General features: G+C 42.6%; 1 protein-coding gene across 1 annotated transcript in view; it reads right to left on the bottom strand.

Moving 5' to 3' along the window:
- SRBD1 (S1 RNA binding domain 1) overlaps positions 1 to 16,441 on the bottom strand; it is a 180,245-nt gene that overhangs the window by 100,133 nt on the left and 63,671 nt on the right. The window contains exon 16 of the mRNA XM_075863219.1: positions 1,042 to 1,133. Coding sequence (XP_075719334.1) covers positions 1,042 to 1,133 — 92 coding nt within the window. The remainder of the gene's footprint in view (positions 1 to 1,041; positions 1,134 to 16,441) is intronic.

Raw genomic sequence — 16,441 nt, 5'->3', positions numbered from 1 at the left:
ATTTTAAATCCCCCATTTATGAAAGGAATGCAACGCAGACAGAACCCCCTCTAAATCTATGAAATGCTGAGTAAAAATGCAGTAGTGAAAATATTAGTATACAAAGCTAACGGGGCTCAACATGGTCACGGCTTCACATGCAGCGGATATACTGTATATTCATCATCCGAACACCTCTACACATACCCCGTACATACACATCTATGTACAGTGGATTCATACACACTAATATGTGAAGATACACGACTGGATGTGCCTTCAGGGATCATATTTGTCTAATACCGGAGGGAAGTGTCACTCTACGCTACCGCTGACTGACTGAGGGTGATGACCCACGTTGCAGGAGAGAAACAACACAGGAGCCTTCAACACGGCTTTCTTTTTCTCCATTAAAGAGGACAACACTTCTTAAATTCAGCTTCTCTAACCCTCAGGGATCAGCTGTTATCCAGAGAGAAGCTACAAGGGAACGTAGTATTATATGGCGGTCACTCGAGCGAATAGTCATCCATGTAATGTATGGACAGGCCAGTTCCAGAGCGGCACTATGTTCTGAGTCATAGAAGGGGGTCACGAGCAGGGACTCAACTGAACTCCAATGATCGAGGTGGTATTGGGGACACTATGAATCCCATATTAAAGGCCGTCAATGTTAAAACCTGGAAAACGCCTTTAACCCGTGGAAGGAAGCTGCAGCCAAGCCTCCTGGGATCCATAGTTCTTGGGTGGTAGGCTATGATTTTGGAAGTAATACATTAAACTGTCCACTAGATACAAACAGAAGGGATAAGGAGGAGGTTAGCCGCAAAATCCCCCGGCTGCTGACATAGATCCAGTTCACCTCAACCGTGACCATATCACCACATTATCTTTATGACCGATACATCATAAACCAATAAATTTCACACTACTAGGATAGCTTCCGTAGGTTTCCTTAAAATGTTCAGCTCATAGGGCACAAATGTGATCCAGTCCATACACTGGCAAGGGTGAGTGATGGAATCCAACAGGTTAATGAATTCTGGCTGGATGTAGTGTTACCTGCACTTCGTAGATTAGGGTCTAGATTTGGCATCTCCTTGGTAGCTTCTGGGCTGACGCTGTAGATCGAGGCTCCTGCTTCATTAGTAATGCTGTCAAATTAAGAAAAAAGGAACATTAGATAATAGGACTTCTATGGGAGACATGAAATGATTGTTCTGCTGTAATCTCCCGACAAGGATTTAAGGTCATCTCTTCTTATAACACAAGGTCTGTCACAACACAGATAAAAGATCACTTATAATCCTTCTAGTTCTACTACATTTCCCTCGTCTTTTGTGTCTTGAAACTGCATAATTTTTTCCTGCTTTCTCCTGCTTTTTTCCTCATTCTTCCTGCTTTACATGGGAGGCAATGAATGTTTATGAATGACTAACGTCCGTGGTCGCTGACCACGAACTCCTTCCATCCAGTCGACGACCTTCTCTCAAGAGATGTCTGCACATACGGCCGTCCTGCTCCACAGTGACCACCAGGGTGCGCTCACGAGCTCAGTCCAGACTTAGGAAGCCACAGCGCACACATGTTGGTGATTGAGCTAATTGCTCCAGAGAACCCTGGGCTATAAGGTCCCAGCCCCATCCTCCCACGCCTGAGCTTTGTTGTTGTATTCCAAGGATGTCTTGCAAATGGTCCCCTAGTGTTTCCTGCTCCCAGTGTTCCCTTTTCTTGTAACCTGTATCCTGATCTAGTGCCATGCGTAGCTGTAGCCGTGCTGTGCTGTATACCACGCCTGTCCTGCTTCTCCACGCCTGATGTCTGCCTGCTGCCTAGTTCCAGCCAAGCCTGCCTTGCTACTGTCCGAGCTGCCACAGGTACCCTATATAAACTATAGACTCTGAGCTGTGCCCTGTTGGCCAGCTGCCATACCGCCAAGGCGGTACGGCCTAGTGGGTCCACGAACCCTATGTGACAAGGACAACGTGTTGTTGTAGGAGATAGAATTTTTTTGTGACCACTTTTTTACATGAAGCGATATGTACTGAAAGAGTGGTCGTCACCCACACAGAATGTCAAGTGGTTGCTAAGCAACCTGATTGATACACCTTACACAATATAGTAAGGGGGTAGCTTCAAGAAGAGAAATAAGAATGGATTCTGAAAAGGTAAGTAATACTGATTATACTACATGTTCATGCAGTTATGTGGAGGAGCTAGCCTTGGAGTAAAAGGGGTTGACTCACAATGACAATCGTCATTTGTCATTTGCTCTATTAGGCAAATGACAAATGCCTAATAGAGCATATGAACATCGTAGAGAGCGTCCGCCACTCAGGACGGCTTTCTATGAACCGGAGCAGAGAGCCACTTACAAGGAGCAGCACTCACTCTGGCGAATCTGGCCTGCCCATGTATTACCCGGTTGGTTATTCATTTGAATGGCCGCATGTAACACTACACTGAAATGTAGGGCCGACCGCAGCTTCTTCAACCCCTGGTGAATAGGCAATATTACCAGGGGCTTCAGAAGCCATCAGCTGATCTCTGGGCCGGCTCTATTTGAAAATAGGGGTTTTTGCGATGAGACAAACCAACAACTCTGTAAAAAGCACAGAAAATCTGAAAGGTACATGATTATAAATATAAATGTTCATACATAATATAATATATGATGTAGTACAGTGACATTTCTTTAAGGCAGCATTAAAGAGGCTCTGTCACCAGATTATAAGTGCCCTATCTCCTACATAATCTGATCGGCGCTATAATGTAGATAACAATGGTTTTTATTTTGAAAAACGATCGTTTTTGAGCAAGTTCTGAACAATTTTAGATTTAGTTTCTTAATGCCCAACTGGGCGTGTTTTTTACTTTTGACCAACTGGGTGTTGTAAAGAAGTGTGAGGCCGAATAAATCAGTGACCAATCAGTGTCCTGCACTTCTCATTGTTCCAGCCCAGCTTCTTTCACTGCACAATCTCACTGTGCTGTGGATTATGCTGGGCTGGAACAATGAGAAGTGTATGACACTGATTGGTCACTGATTGGTCACTGATTGGTCAGCGTCATACACTTCTTTACAACACCCACTTGGTCAAAAGTAAAAAACACGCCCAGTTGGGCATTAAGAAACTAAATCTAAAATTGCTCATAACTTGCTCAAAAATGATCGTTTTTCAAAATAAAAACCACTGCTGTTATCTACATTACAGCGCCAATCACATTATGTAGGAGATAGGGCACTTATAATCTGGTGACAGAGCCTCTTTAAGGGATGTGATGTGTGTCAGATTATCAGATATTCAAGATATCTGGGCAGTTACAAAAATGTATATAAAATTTAGTTGTAAGGCCCTGTTCACATGGCGGAATATTTGTGGCGGAATCAGATGCAAAACTCTGCCTCCCATTCATTTCAAAGGAAGCGTCCTGTCCGATCTTCGGGTGGATTCCACCCAAACCTCCCATTGAAGTGAATGGGAGTAGGAATCTTCCTGCCGATAGCAGGAATAATTCTGCGATGGATTTTGTGGCAGGACCCACCAAGTAAAAATCCGCCATGTGAACATAGCCTGAGGGTAGAGGGTTTCGGGGAAGACAGCTTAAAATAAAATGCTAATATAGCCGTTTAATTCAGGAGTCCCTTGACTTGTACGATGCAGTTCTGTGATATAAATAATGCTGGATTATCAGAATTTTTTAATTATTGGATGCCAAATAAAAGAATTTCGCTGTATATAGTATGTAATGTTAAATACCTTTGTGTCAAAAAATACCCGTTAGGTATCATACCTTCTATACTTTTGTCTTTTTTGACACAAAGGTATTTAACATTGCATATTGTTTCTGGCTAACACGGTACTACACTATTTTTTACTGTACGCTGTATATAGTACAACTGCTTTGCTGCAAAACTGGTCAAAAATGTACAACCCAGTAAATAATGCATGTGATACAATTGGCACAAGACAATATCTTGACAAACAATCACTGCAGATACTGGGTAAAAAAAAAAAACTGTTTTGTTTTTTTTTTTATGTGAAACCACTCCTGGCCAGTAGGGGGCGGTGCTGTTACTGTACAGTGCAATTATTTTCTAGGTCACTAGATGTTGAAGAAGTCTTACTATCTACAACATATTAGTAGCCCAGAAACCAATCCTTTACATATCATTAGATATTCTGAACTATAGTCTGGAAATTGACAGTTGCGGGTAAGTGAATTTGTTTGTTAATGCTACAAAAATGCTATAAATCTATGTATAAAATATATGTAATCTACGGTATGTAGCAGACATAAAATAATTGTCGGCTGACACATCATATCAACAATTAAAATTTCCGGTTCTACTACTACCGGGCATGATAGACTAGGCTATGGAGCAGGGGTTGATAAGCAGATGCCAGACACAACAGAAGCCGCTTATCTGGGTGGTACAAAAGAATAAGACGACGGGCAAGGGACTATCAGCTGCAATAGACATCATAGTCAGGACCCACAACAAATAAAATATCTATCCAATAAATGCAACTGGCAGAAGAACTTCTCTCCATGATCGGCCACATTAGAAATACGTGGAGATTAGTCAAATGCCACGGACAATCGTTGCTTGGACTCCAAAACAGACAAGGCAGTGGGGAGGGGGTTTCTACTTCAGCAAGCTGCCTCCAAGCCAAAGGAAACTGCCTAAACCATGTCCCCAAGCCTTGAATGGGGTAGTAGAAAGAGACATTTTTTTAATTTATTTTTTAAGTAATGCTTTTCATTGTACAGATGTGTCCTTCCTCATTCTCTTGGCTTTGACATATCCTGAGATGAGTGGTGCAAGACTATATAGGCTCCCATGTTAAAAAAAACAAAACAACAAAAGAATACTTCCGATGGATGCCACACATTGCCCAGAGGCAGTATATGTTTTTTACTGGATTGAACAAACATATACCGCTAACGGATGCCATCAGTCTCCCGTAGGCTCCCATGTTAAATAAAAGGTAAGGGAGAACACATCTGGAAACAAAGTAGAATCGAAGGTCAAAAATCAGGAACTACCCAAATATATCTTCACTAATGTAATATATTATGGTAATGATGAGATCAGTCAGCGTCCGGATATTTCGGGATTCTAGACTTTTGACTCACATTGAATGTTAACCCCTTCCCGACATTTGTCGTATGGATACGTCATGGAAAGTCAGTGCTTCCCGCATTTTGCCGTATCCATACTACAAATGGATGGCACCGGCTCAGAAGCCGAGTCGGTGCCATCATCGCTGGATGTCAGCTGTGTATTACATCTGAGATCCGGCTGTAATGGTGGGGAACCAAAATTAGCTTCGATCCCCACCATTAACCCCTTAAATGCAGAAGTCAAAAGCGATCGCTGCATTTAAAGAGTCTCTGTCACCACATTATAAGTGCCCTATCTCCTACATAATATGATCGGCGCTGTAATGTAGAGAAGTTTTTTTTATTTTGAAAAACGAGAATTTTTGACCAAGTTATGAGAGATTTATGCTAATTACTTTCTTAATGCCCAATCAGCGTCTTACACTTCTCTCCATTCATGTCCTACAAATATTGTAATAAAAAGTAATCAAAAGGTTGCATGTATCCAAAAACGGTACCTATAAAATCAAGCCCTCATACAGCTCCATTGACGAAAAAATTAAACCGTTATGGTTCTCACAACATGGCAACAGAAAAAATACATTCTTTTTACAAAAGTAAGTTTATTGTGCAAAAAGTTGAGGAAACAAGTCAGGAAATAAAAAATATGCAGTTGTGCCGACCCAATGGTGACATTTCTTCTGTTTCAAGAGGCGCTTTATCGGGGCCCTAAAATTAGAGAACCAGGAAGTGGAGGGCTCAAACATATCCGCTGGAAGAGACGGTGCCCGCATTATACCAGGACAACACTTCCCAGCAAAATTCCCCAAACTGCTAAGTTGCGGAGTGTGGACCAAAAGGGGGATAAGAAATTACATTTATCAGTGCGATACCGGCCTGTGCAGAAAGGATTGTGTCACAGCGTAACACACATCTATGGATTATTTTATTGTTTACCCCATTATTATACCACCTGACTATGCCCCTGATGTACTCTGCCCAGCTTACATGTACCCCCACATTATAAACTGAATTACCAGTAAAACTCCAAACAGAACTACTACCAAGCAAAATCCGCTCTCCAAAAGCCAAATGGCGCTCTCTCCCTTCTGAACCCTACAGCGTGCCCTAACAGCATTTTACTTCCACATATATGGCATCGCCATACCCGAGAGAACCCTTTTAACAATTTTTGGGGTGTGTGTCTCCAGTAGCATAAGCTGGGCATGACATATTTGCCACTGAATTGGCACATTTAGGAAAAAATGTACATTTTTAACTTTGCACCATCCGCAGCGCAATCATTTATGAAAAATACCTGTGGGGTGAAGATGCCCACTACACTCCTTAATAAATGCCTTGACGAGTGTAGTTTCCAAAATGGGGTCACTTCTCAGGGGTTTCTTTTATTATTTCACATCAGAGCCTCTGCAATTGTGAACCAATTCTCTGTACGTCGCCAAATTTTGCCTCAATTTCGCATGGTACTCTTTCACTCCTGAGCCTGGTCGAATGCCCAGGCAAAAGATTAGTGCCCCATGTAGGGTGATTCTAAAACCGGGAAACCCAGCAGAATAATTAGAGAGCTGTCTTGTTATGGTGGCACAAGCTGGGCACCACATATTGGCATATCTATGGAAAAAAAATCCCATTTTCACTGCTCACTACACCCCTAGGTGAATACCTTGAGGGTGTCGTTTCCAAAATGGGGTCACTTCTGGGGGGGGGGGGTTTCCACTGTTCCCTCAGGGGCTTTGCAAATGCGACATAGCGCCCAGAAACCAATCCAGCTAAATCTGCACTCCAAAAGTCAAATGGTGCTCCTTCCTTCTGAGCCCTGCCATGTGCCCAAACAGCCGTTTATGACCACATATGGGGTATTGCTGTACTCGGGAGAAATTTCTTTACAAATGTCGCAATGCTTTTTCTCCTTTAGTCTTTGTGGAAATGAGAAAAAATTAGCTAAATCGACATTTTCTTTGAAAAAAAAAATTTCGATTTTTATTTTCATGGCCTACTTCCAATAATTTCTGCAATAAACCTGTTGGGTCAAAATGCTCACTATACCCCTAGGTAATTTCATTGAGGTGTGTAGTTTCCCAAATGGGGGTTTCCACTGTTTTGGCACCGCAAGAGCCCTTCAAACCTGACATGGTGGCTAAAATATATTCTAATAAAAAGAAGGCCCCAAAATCCTCTAGGTGCTCCTTTGCTTCTGAGGCCTGTGCTTCAGTCTCTTACCACACTAGGGCCACATGTGGGATATTTCTAAAAACTGCAGAATCTGGGCAATAAATATTGAGTTGCATTTATCTGGTAAAACTTTCTGTATTACAAAAAAATTTATTAAAACTGAATTTCTGCAAAAAAAAAATTTAAATTTGTACATTTCACTCCTACTTGCTTTAATTCCTGTGACGTCTAAAGGGTGAAGAAACTTTCTAAATGCTGTTTTGAATACTTTGAGGGGTGAAGTTTTTAAAATGGGGTGACTTATTGGGGGCTTCTAATATATAAGGCCCTCAAAGCCACTTCACAGCTGAACTGGCCCCTGTAAAAATAGCCTTTTGAAAACATGACAAATTGCTGCTAAAGTTCTAAGCCTTGTAACGTCCTAGAAAAATAAAAGGATGTTCAAAAAATGATGCCAATCTAAAGTAAACATATGGGGGATGTTAATTAGCAACTATTTTGTGTGGTATGCCTGTCTTACAAGCAGATACATTTAAATTTAGCAACATTTTTGCAATTTTTCACAAAATGTTGGTGTTTTTCACAATTAACTACTGAATGTATCGAGCAAATTTTGCCAGTAACATAAAGTCCAATGTGTCACGAGAAAACAATCTCAGAATCGCTTGGGTAGGTAAAATTCCGGTTATTACCACATAAAATGAAACGTTGAAAAATGAGGCTGTCAGGAAGCTCAAAAGTGGCCAAAGAGGAAAGGGGTTAAAGGGAAACTCCACAACAGGGTGCAGGACTCCCAGCACCACCAGTCTCAAAGGATAAAGTAACTAATAAACAGTGTTTTCACCCCACAGATTCCAAATCAGTAATATATGTTACTAGGGGAGGGTTGTATCGACAGCCAAGCTGCTTGTAGTTCCCTCTCTGTAGCTCTGTAAATGTTTAGAAACCTCCTCACTCACCCAAAAAACTTAGGATAGGGAGGGGGAGGAGGAGGTGCAGCTGCAGCTTCTCTCTGTCAGACTGCATGCTAAGAATATAGTAAACAGGAGATAGTAAGGGTATGTGCACACGATATCGACAATTGCGGCTGAAATTACGGAGCTGTTTTCAGGAGAAAACAGCTCCTGAATTTCAGACGTAATTGCTCGTACTCGCGTTTTGCGAGGCGTCAATTACGGGCGTAATTTGGAGCTGCTCTTCATTGGATTCAATGAAAACCGGCTAAAATTACGCCCCAAGAAGTGTCCTGCACTTCTTTGCCGAGGCTGTAATTTTACGCGCCGTCTTTTGACAGCGACGCGTAAAATTAAAGGTCGTCGCAACAGTACGTCGGCAAACCCATTAAAAGCAATGGGCAGATGTTTGCCGACATATGGTGCGGATTTTGCTGCGTTTTTCTCAATGTTGGGAGATGGTGACATACGAAAAATACGCGCCGCAGGTAAATTTCTGCAGGGAAATTTTTACGCAGCGTGTGGATGAGATTTGTTAAATCTCACCCACTTTGCTGCTTCTGTATTCTGTTGCGTATTTTCCGTCTGCAATTCCGGATGGAAAATACGCAGCAATTCTGTTACGAGTGGACAAGCCCTTTTTCTGTCAAAAAGTATGTTGAAAATATAGTAAATATCAGAGAGGGAGGGGGAGGGTGCAGCTTCTCCCACCCAGAAGACATAGAGAAAGAAAATATCAATTTTCAAAAGGAATACAGAAGAAAGGCCAAGGCCCAAAAGACACAAACTAAATATCTGCAGCTGCCTAAGGCCCTGTTCACACTAGAGTTTTTTTGCAGGCAGAAAACTCTGCCTGGAAAAATCAGCTGAGTTTTTTGTTTTTTTTTAAGTGGTTTTGCACCACAGACATTTTTTGACGTTTTTTACCGCTTTCTTCAACATGCAAAGAAAAAACTGCATCAAAAAAACGCCACGGCTGTTCGCGGCTTTTTTTTCCCCGTCTCCCATTGATTTCAATGGGGTTTTTGAGGTGTAAAACGCCTCAAGATCGGGCATGTCGCTTCTTTTTCCCGCGAGCGGGAAAAAAACACCTCCGTCTCACATTGAAATCAATGGAAGCCAATTTCGGCCGTGTCTTGCTGCAGTTTTTGCCACGGTTTCCGCGGCAAAAAAAACAACTCAGTGTGAACAGGGCCTAAGGGAGATTGTGATTTTATTTCTGTAATGATAGACTTTGAAGGGTAAACTCTAAAGATGGCAATTGTGTTCCTCCAGACCCTCTCACTGTAAAAAGTAGCCAGAAATTGATGAAGATGTTGCATAGCAACAGCCTGCGGATGTAGTGGGTGACAACCGCTGATATCATTGGTCCAGCCTGTTTCGATGTGGTCAGTCTCTGCGCTGCATCATGTGCCCAGTGGTTGACATATGGCTACTGCATGATCCTCCCATCAGTGAACCAGTTTTTGGAAAGGTGGCGGCCGGTCAGAAGAAGGGCATCAGAAGATTAAAATAATAGAAGGGTAAAATTCCAATAATCCAGAAAGTCTTGTTTCTAGCCTAGAACTGCAATATACAGTCATGTGGAATTTCACGAGACTTGAAACAGAGGACGGAGCTGTTATAGTCAAATAGAAAATCCTCCAATAAAAAACAAAAAGTTATAGTATTAGATTTTGTGTTAACATTTTAGTTCTGGCTTTCTTTCTGTAGGTTCTCTACCCTTACATGTCAGTTTTATATATACAACCGTCTGATAACCCAGAATAATTGATAATCCTGCATTTATCAGGTACCATTGCTGCTGGATTAAAGGGAAGCGCTGGATTTTGTGTGCTGGGGGAAGGCAAGGAGCTGTCAATCAAAAGTAAGGAGGCGGGGTTAACTCAGAAAGACTTGAGGAATGAAGATCTGACTATTTTATGCTCATTAGCATACGGCGGGGGAACATTTTCTATGACCGTCTGATAATCCAGAATATTACATAATCCAGCACTGATCCGGTAACATGCTTATTGGATTGTAGGAATTTATTGCACTTTGACTTACCATATAAAAGGATGTCATAGAGCTATTGGAGTTTGACAATGACAATTGGAAAAATGACAACTTCTTTTAACAAACTAAAACATATATCATGACTGTCTAATGTATAACTTGGATATTGCAGTTCCTAAAATATTACAGCAAATCCTATTTGTAAAATCCAGAAATGAGCTGTAAATGATGACATTGGGGGTTTGTATAAAACGCAGAAGTCAAGAATTTGTTCACATTTTTCTTAAAGCAAAAGTGCATCTCAGTACAAGAGGCAATGAATTATTTCCAGACAAGATAAAAGAAACAATGCAAAAAGTCCAAGCACAGCTACTCTCGTTTAGGGAACCGTAGTGGACTCCTTGCTGCATGCACTCTCCGGACTCCTCTGTATAATAATCACAGCTCTCCTAAACAATCAAGAGATTGCAATTGCAGTTTTGTTAAGACGCCATAAAGCTAATACAGGGGGAAAGACTTAAAGTGTAACACTAGCACCACCTAGTGGTCACTAACCTGCACAGCACCAGGATTTTATAAAGTATGTTTGACTCAAGTTCAACCATCTGATGCACTACCGCATCACATAGTGCAAAGAAAAGGACTTCTAAGGGTAAATTCACACGTCACAGATTTTCGGTGTGGATTCTGAACTGAAAATCCGCAAGATAATGCCCAGTCGCTGCATAAGAGGAGGACCGGCACCAAGGACAGGGAGGATGAGGGTCAGAAATTACAAGAATGTATGTTATGGGCTAGAGCTAGTCATAGACACATAATGTCGGCCCATATGATCATCCTGATATCAGCTCTGATGTCACCACGAACTTGTACATTTGGCTCAGATGAAGCTGCATGAAACTTCAACAGGGATGAGATGAGTGGATGCCAGACACCTCTGACACCGCTTATCCCGGGAATATAAGAGGATGGGACAAGTTGAAATGAAACCTGTTGGATCTTCCTTTCATCAGCCAGTCCCCATACACGTCAGATTGTCTGTGTGACCCACTGAAATGGGGGTGTTCCACTAAAAATTATTTTAAGGGAACCCACACACATATATTATATATATTTCGTTGATTTATTACGGATTTTCCGCAGTCTTTCCGCCGCAAAATCTGCACAGGTTACATGATTTCTCCCCGTCTATATTTAAGAGTGAAATCTGCAGTGACCATCCAGAACAGAATGATGTGAAGCTCCGCATCGCGCTCTGATTTCCGTGCGGATATTGTTCAGTAGGATGTAGATGAGATATTTTTAATCTTATCCACTTGCCTACAACAGTTTTCTGCTGCAGATTTTTCACCTGCAGATCCGGACGGAAAATCCGCAACAAATCTGCTCCGTGTGCAGTACATGGAGATAAAACCACCTGCAGCAGTGAGATCCAGCAGCAACACATGAGAGAACTGATCTTGCAGGCAGCAGTGACCTGTCTACCGGATTATATTAGTGGTGACAGGCGAGTGGAGGGAAAATGTCATAATGTGAGAACGGGTGACTCATAATACGCTACAGACAAGCGACCATGAACTTCAGAGCGGACACCATACGATTCCTTAGTATACACTGAAGAAATCTGCTACCGGATATATCACACTAATATAAATGTATACAAGTAGAACTACTCAACACTCAAAAACGACAGAACATTAACTAATAAGTGTCAGCATGCTGAAATCAGAAATACCTGACTGATTCCCTTTAACCTCTTAAAGGAACAGTGTCAGTAAAATAATTTTTTTAATATCAGTTTTATGTTAGGGTTTTATTAAAAACGTTTGTATTTATTTGTGTGTTTGTGTGTTACTTTTTTCTATTTTTACACTTTTTCTTCCCTATGGGGGCTGCCATTTTTTTTCTCCATTTCTGTATGTGTTGATTAAAAAAGCTGAAGCTAATGCTAATGAATATACAAGAAACATCACATATATTCGAACCAGGAGAAGTCTCCAAGAAAGTTCTTTCCGGGATTCTTTATTGATGGCCTATCCAAGGTGCCACGTCGCTTGCTTAAAGGGTAACTATCAACTTTCAAAAAACTTTTGATATGTCATAATGACATGTCAGAAGTTTTGATCGGTGGGGGTCCGAGCACCGAGACCACCACTGATCGCCAAAACTAAGCAGCAAAAGTGCTCGAGTGAGCGCTGAGCCGCTTCATTTCTGATCGGCTTGCCTCGGAGCGGTGTGTGGGGTCAATAGAAAGTCTAGGAGCCCGTACACCGCTCGCTCTGCTTTCCGAGGAAAACTGAGCAGAAACGAAGCAGTACATCAATCAGCCGAGCTTCTGCCGCTTTGTTTTTGCGATCGGTGGGGGTCTTAGTGCTCAGACCGACACCGATAAAAAACTTTTAACATGTCATTACAACATGTCAAAAGTTTTACAAAAATGTATTTACCCTTTAAGAGACCTTCATTGTTTATGCAGCGCACAGGGACGTACATACGAGTACAAGTATAACGGCGTACATACCCCATTATTCCTACATTGATGGCCTATCCTAAAAATTATAAATCCATGAAGTTTTCTTGTGCTTTCAAATTCTGGAAATGTAATGCACTCGCCTATTTATAACATCTCACCAGACACAATAATGCACAAAAACTAACATGGTTATTATAAATAACGTATCTGTACTGGCAAAAACGCTACAACAGGGGCACAAACATGAAAAATTTCCTCGGAATCTTAAAAGTTATTCCTCGGCAATTTAAAGTTATTCTCATCTACAAGCTGCTGAATTTACAAAAATGACATCCCCTTACAATTACAATGAAGGTTTTCCACGAGCCCGGCCGCCAACTTTCCGCACACCCTGACTGGCAAAGAAATCACCACAGTTCTTCAGCTATACACCTCCTCTACCCTTCAGTCTCTGCGGCGAGTGACAGTCCTTACGGCTGGCTGTCAGCCAACACCTGTGCAAACGTATATGAGACGAAGAGAAGGTCGAACAGAAGACGTCACACAAGAGGACAACTTAAAATTCTAGGCAAATTCATTGTATTTAAAAAATTTTATTTATAGCAAAAAAAATGTAAAAAAAGTTTACAAATATATCTAAATTCTTAAAAAAAAAAAAAAAAAAAAGCTGCTAAAACTATACGGGAGACCTGACCGCACTTGCCAGCTCTAACACCTGTCACCCTCTGTATATCTGCCAGTCTTAATAAAGGTTGACGTTACGTGTTCTGTGACAGGTGGAGCCGACATTTACTGGAAAGCCCAAATCACAAGACACCAAGGTTAAAAGTGAAGCTGGGAGTGTGGCAGAGCAGAGGCAGGTATATTGCCTTAGATCCGGGCCGCTCATGTCCAATAACACGGCGCGCCGAGTCTGTCTATTCATCTATAAACCACATGCCCCGGGAACATCCTTATACAAGAGACAACAATCAGATATCTGTCTTTAGCTTGTCGGAAAATGATGACATTTTTCAGTGGGAAAAAGGTTCAAATGGCAGGTGTCAAAGAGTCTTAGCTTCATGGCTGATGCTAGGAGGCAGGAAAAGTGCGCTCATGTCACAGCCACGCAGAGCTCCGCGGTGAGACTGCACGTCTGAAAAGAGCAAACCTCACAACCTGTTACATCAAGCCGGTGCCATGGTCTGTTACCGGCGCAGAGCTGCTTCCTGCACATTCGTCCTGGGGAGAAATGAACGTCCTCAGACACCGACGAGAGGAGAGAAAAGCCAGTTTGACACCTCTCGGGCCTAAAGGTGACAGTTACCTGTGGGTGCTCCCCCCTCATCTACAGTTTTGTGTATTGACAAGATGTGGAAACAGGTTGTGTCAGGGTGATTCAGGTGAGAAGACGTCTTTGGAAGCAAAAAGTCTAATAAAACTTTCAGTAGCCACGGAACAAGTCACTTTACATAAAGAAAGAGCGAGGAGAACGGAGACGAGATGCGCTGCAGAACGCACACGCTACCCGGCAGTCACAGTAACAATCATGGGAAATAATTCAGCAGGTTTCAGCCTCATTTTGTCCAAAAACAGCTAATAAAATGAAAGAGCACCTCACCCTCAAATAAAAAAAATATCCACTAAAATTCCCAAGTTGTGGTCGTTTCTAATAGAAATCACCTCCTGGAATAAATTATGCATTAAAGGTGTATTCCCATAATATAATGTTACGGTATAATGCTAGGATGTGCCATCACCTTAAGGCCTCATGAACACGACCATATTGTCGGACCACAAATAACTCCTCTTGTGCATCCGCGTGTCATCTGGACTCACAGATCCACAACAATTCACCAGTATCGGTGAATCCGCAAATCCGGAACATAAAATGACTTGTCCTGAGTTTTTGAGGTCCGGATTAGCAGCACCCGCACCGATCCCTTTAAATCCGGGGGATAAATTGCGACCACAAATATACAGTCGTGTGCATGGGGACGAAGATCTATGGAGATCCGATTTATAAGGACCCCCAAACATCCTCAGAATTAAAGGGATTTTCCCATAATCATTATTTATCATCTATCCTAAGGATAGGTAATAAATATCTGATTGGTGGGGTCTGACTGCTGGGACCGCCACCGATCATGGGAACGGGCTTACCTTGCTGTTCCTGGGATCCCCATAGGAATAGAGCGGTAGTGTGCATGCTCGATCACCACTCTATTCATTTCCATGGGGCTGCTGGTCCACTATGTTTGGCAGCCCCATAAAAAAGAATGGAGCGGTGATCAAGCACTACCGCTCCATTCCTATGGGGCTCCCAGGTACGGCAATGTATGCCTGTTCTCGTGATTGGTGGGGGCTCGATCCTGTGGATAGGTGATAAATAATGATTATGGGGAAAACCCTTTAAGAAGCTGCAGCATATAATATGTAACATAACGACGCTCTCGGAGCCCCATTTTCTTGAATTGAGTTGTAGCTCCCTGTAGAGCAGGTGGCCGCGGGACTTTATTCTCGAGATCTGAAGTGGTCTCAGAGGATGGAGCCCCACCGATCCTGATGTTATGGCAAATTTAAAACCCCTTTTAAAACCTACTATATATAACTAGGCAGATTTGCCATTCAGAACTCTAGGAAAAAAAAAAATTTCAATGTCACTGTTTTTTCAGAAGCAGATTTAAATAAGAAAAAGCAGTAGAGAATTTGTTTCGGCTATATCAAGATTTTGCAAAACTCATGGCAAAAAAACACAACACAACTGCAAAGTGTGAACACAGATAAAGAGAATACTCCTCCAAACGGAAAAATACTAAACAATGCTATGCACAGCGAAACCTGTACGATGTTTAGCTTCTAGTTGAAAAATGTGTCATTCATATTGAAGTCACGTCACATGACAGGGAGTGACCGGAGTGTAAAGGATCTGCCAGACACAGCTTCTGTGTCGACGCCCGTGGTTAATCAGTCTGCACCTGCTCCTAAGTCTGATAGAGTGACTCGATCATCTACCACTCGGGCTGGGAGGCTGAGAAGTGGGAGAGCCTATCACAGCCTGGCCAGACGGAGTTAGCTCCTGCCCTCTGTCTATTTATACCTTCATTTCCTGCTCCTCCTTTGCCTGTGATTCTGCCTGTTTCCTGGCTCTGCTGCTGCGGTTTGTACTATTGACCTCTGCTTCATATTGACCCTGGCTTTACTGACTACTCTCCTGCTCTGCGTTTGGTACCTCGTACACTCCTGGTTTGACTCGGCTTGTTCACTACTCTTGTTGCTCACGGTATCGCCGTGGGCAACTGCCCCATTTCCCTTAGCTTCTGTGTACCCTTGTCTGTTGTGCACATATTGAGCGTAGGGACCGTTGCCCAATTGTACGCCGTCACCTAGGACGGGCTGTGCAAGTAGGCAAGGACTGTGTGGCGGGTAGATTGGGGCTCACCTGTCTGTCTCCCTACCCCGTCATTACATAATCACAAGCCCATATACCTTTTCTACCCTGGTCCCTGACACTACTATGGACCCCCTTGAGACCCCGGCTCAGCAAATGCAGGGCCTCTCCCTACAGGTCCAAGCCCTGGCTCAGAGGGACAACATGTTGCTCTCCTGGTAGTGCCCCCCACCTCACCTCTTGAACCCCACCTCAAGTTGCCTGACCGGTTCTCAGGGGACCGGAAGACTTTTTTTCTCCTTTCGGGAGAGTTGTAGGCTCTATTTCCGTCTAAGGCCCCACTCCTCAGGTTCTGAGAGCCAGCGA

Source organism: Rhinoderma darwinii, chromosome 4 (genome assembly GCF_050947455.1).
Source record: "Rhinoderma darwinii isolate aRhiDar2 chromosome 4, aRhiDar2.hap1, whole genome shotgun sequence".
In the NCBI taxonomy this organism is placed as follows: domain Eukaryota; kingdom Metazoa; phylum Chordata; class Amphibia; order Anura; family Rhinodermatidae; genus Rhinoderma; species Rhinoderma darwinii.
Note: the sequence above shows the minus strand (reverse complement) of the source record. Positions and strands in the feature narration are given on the sequence as shown.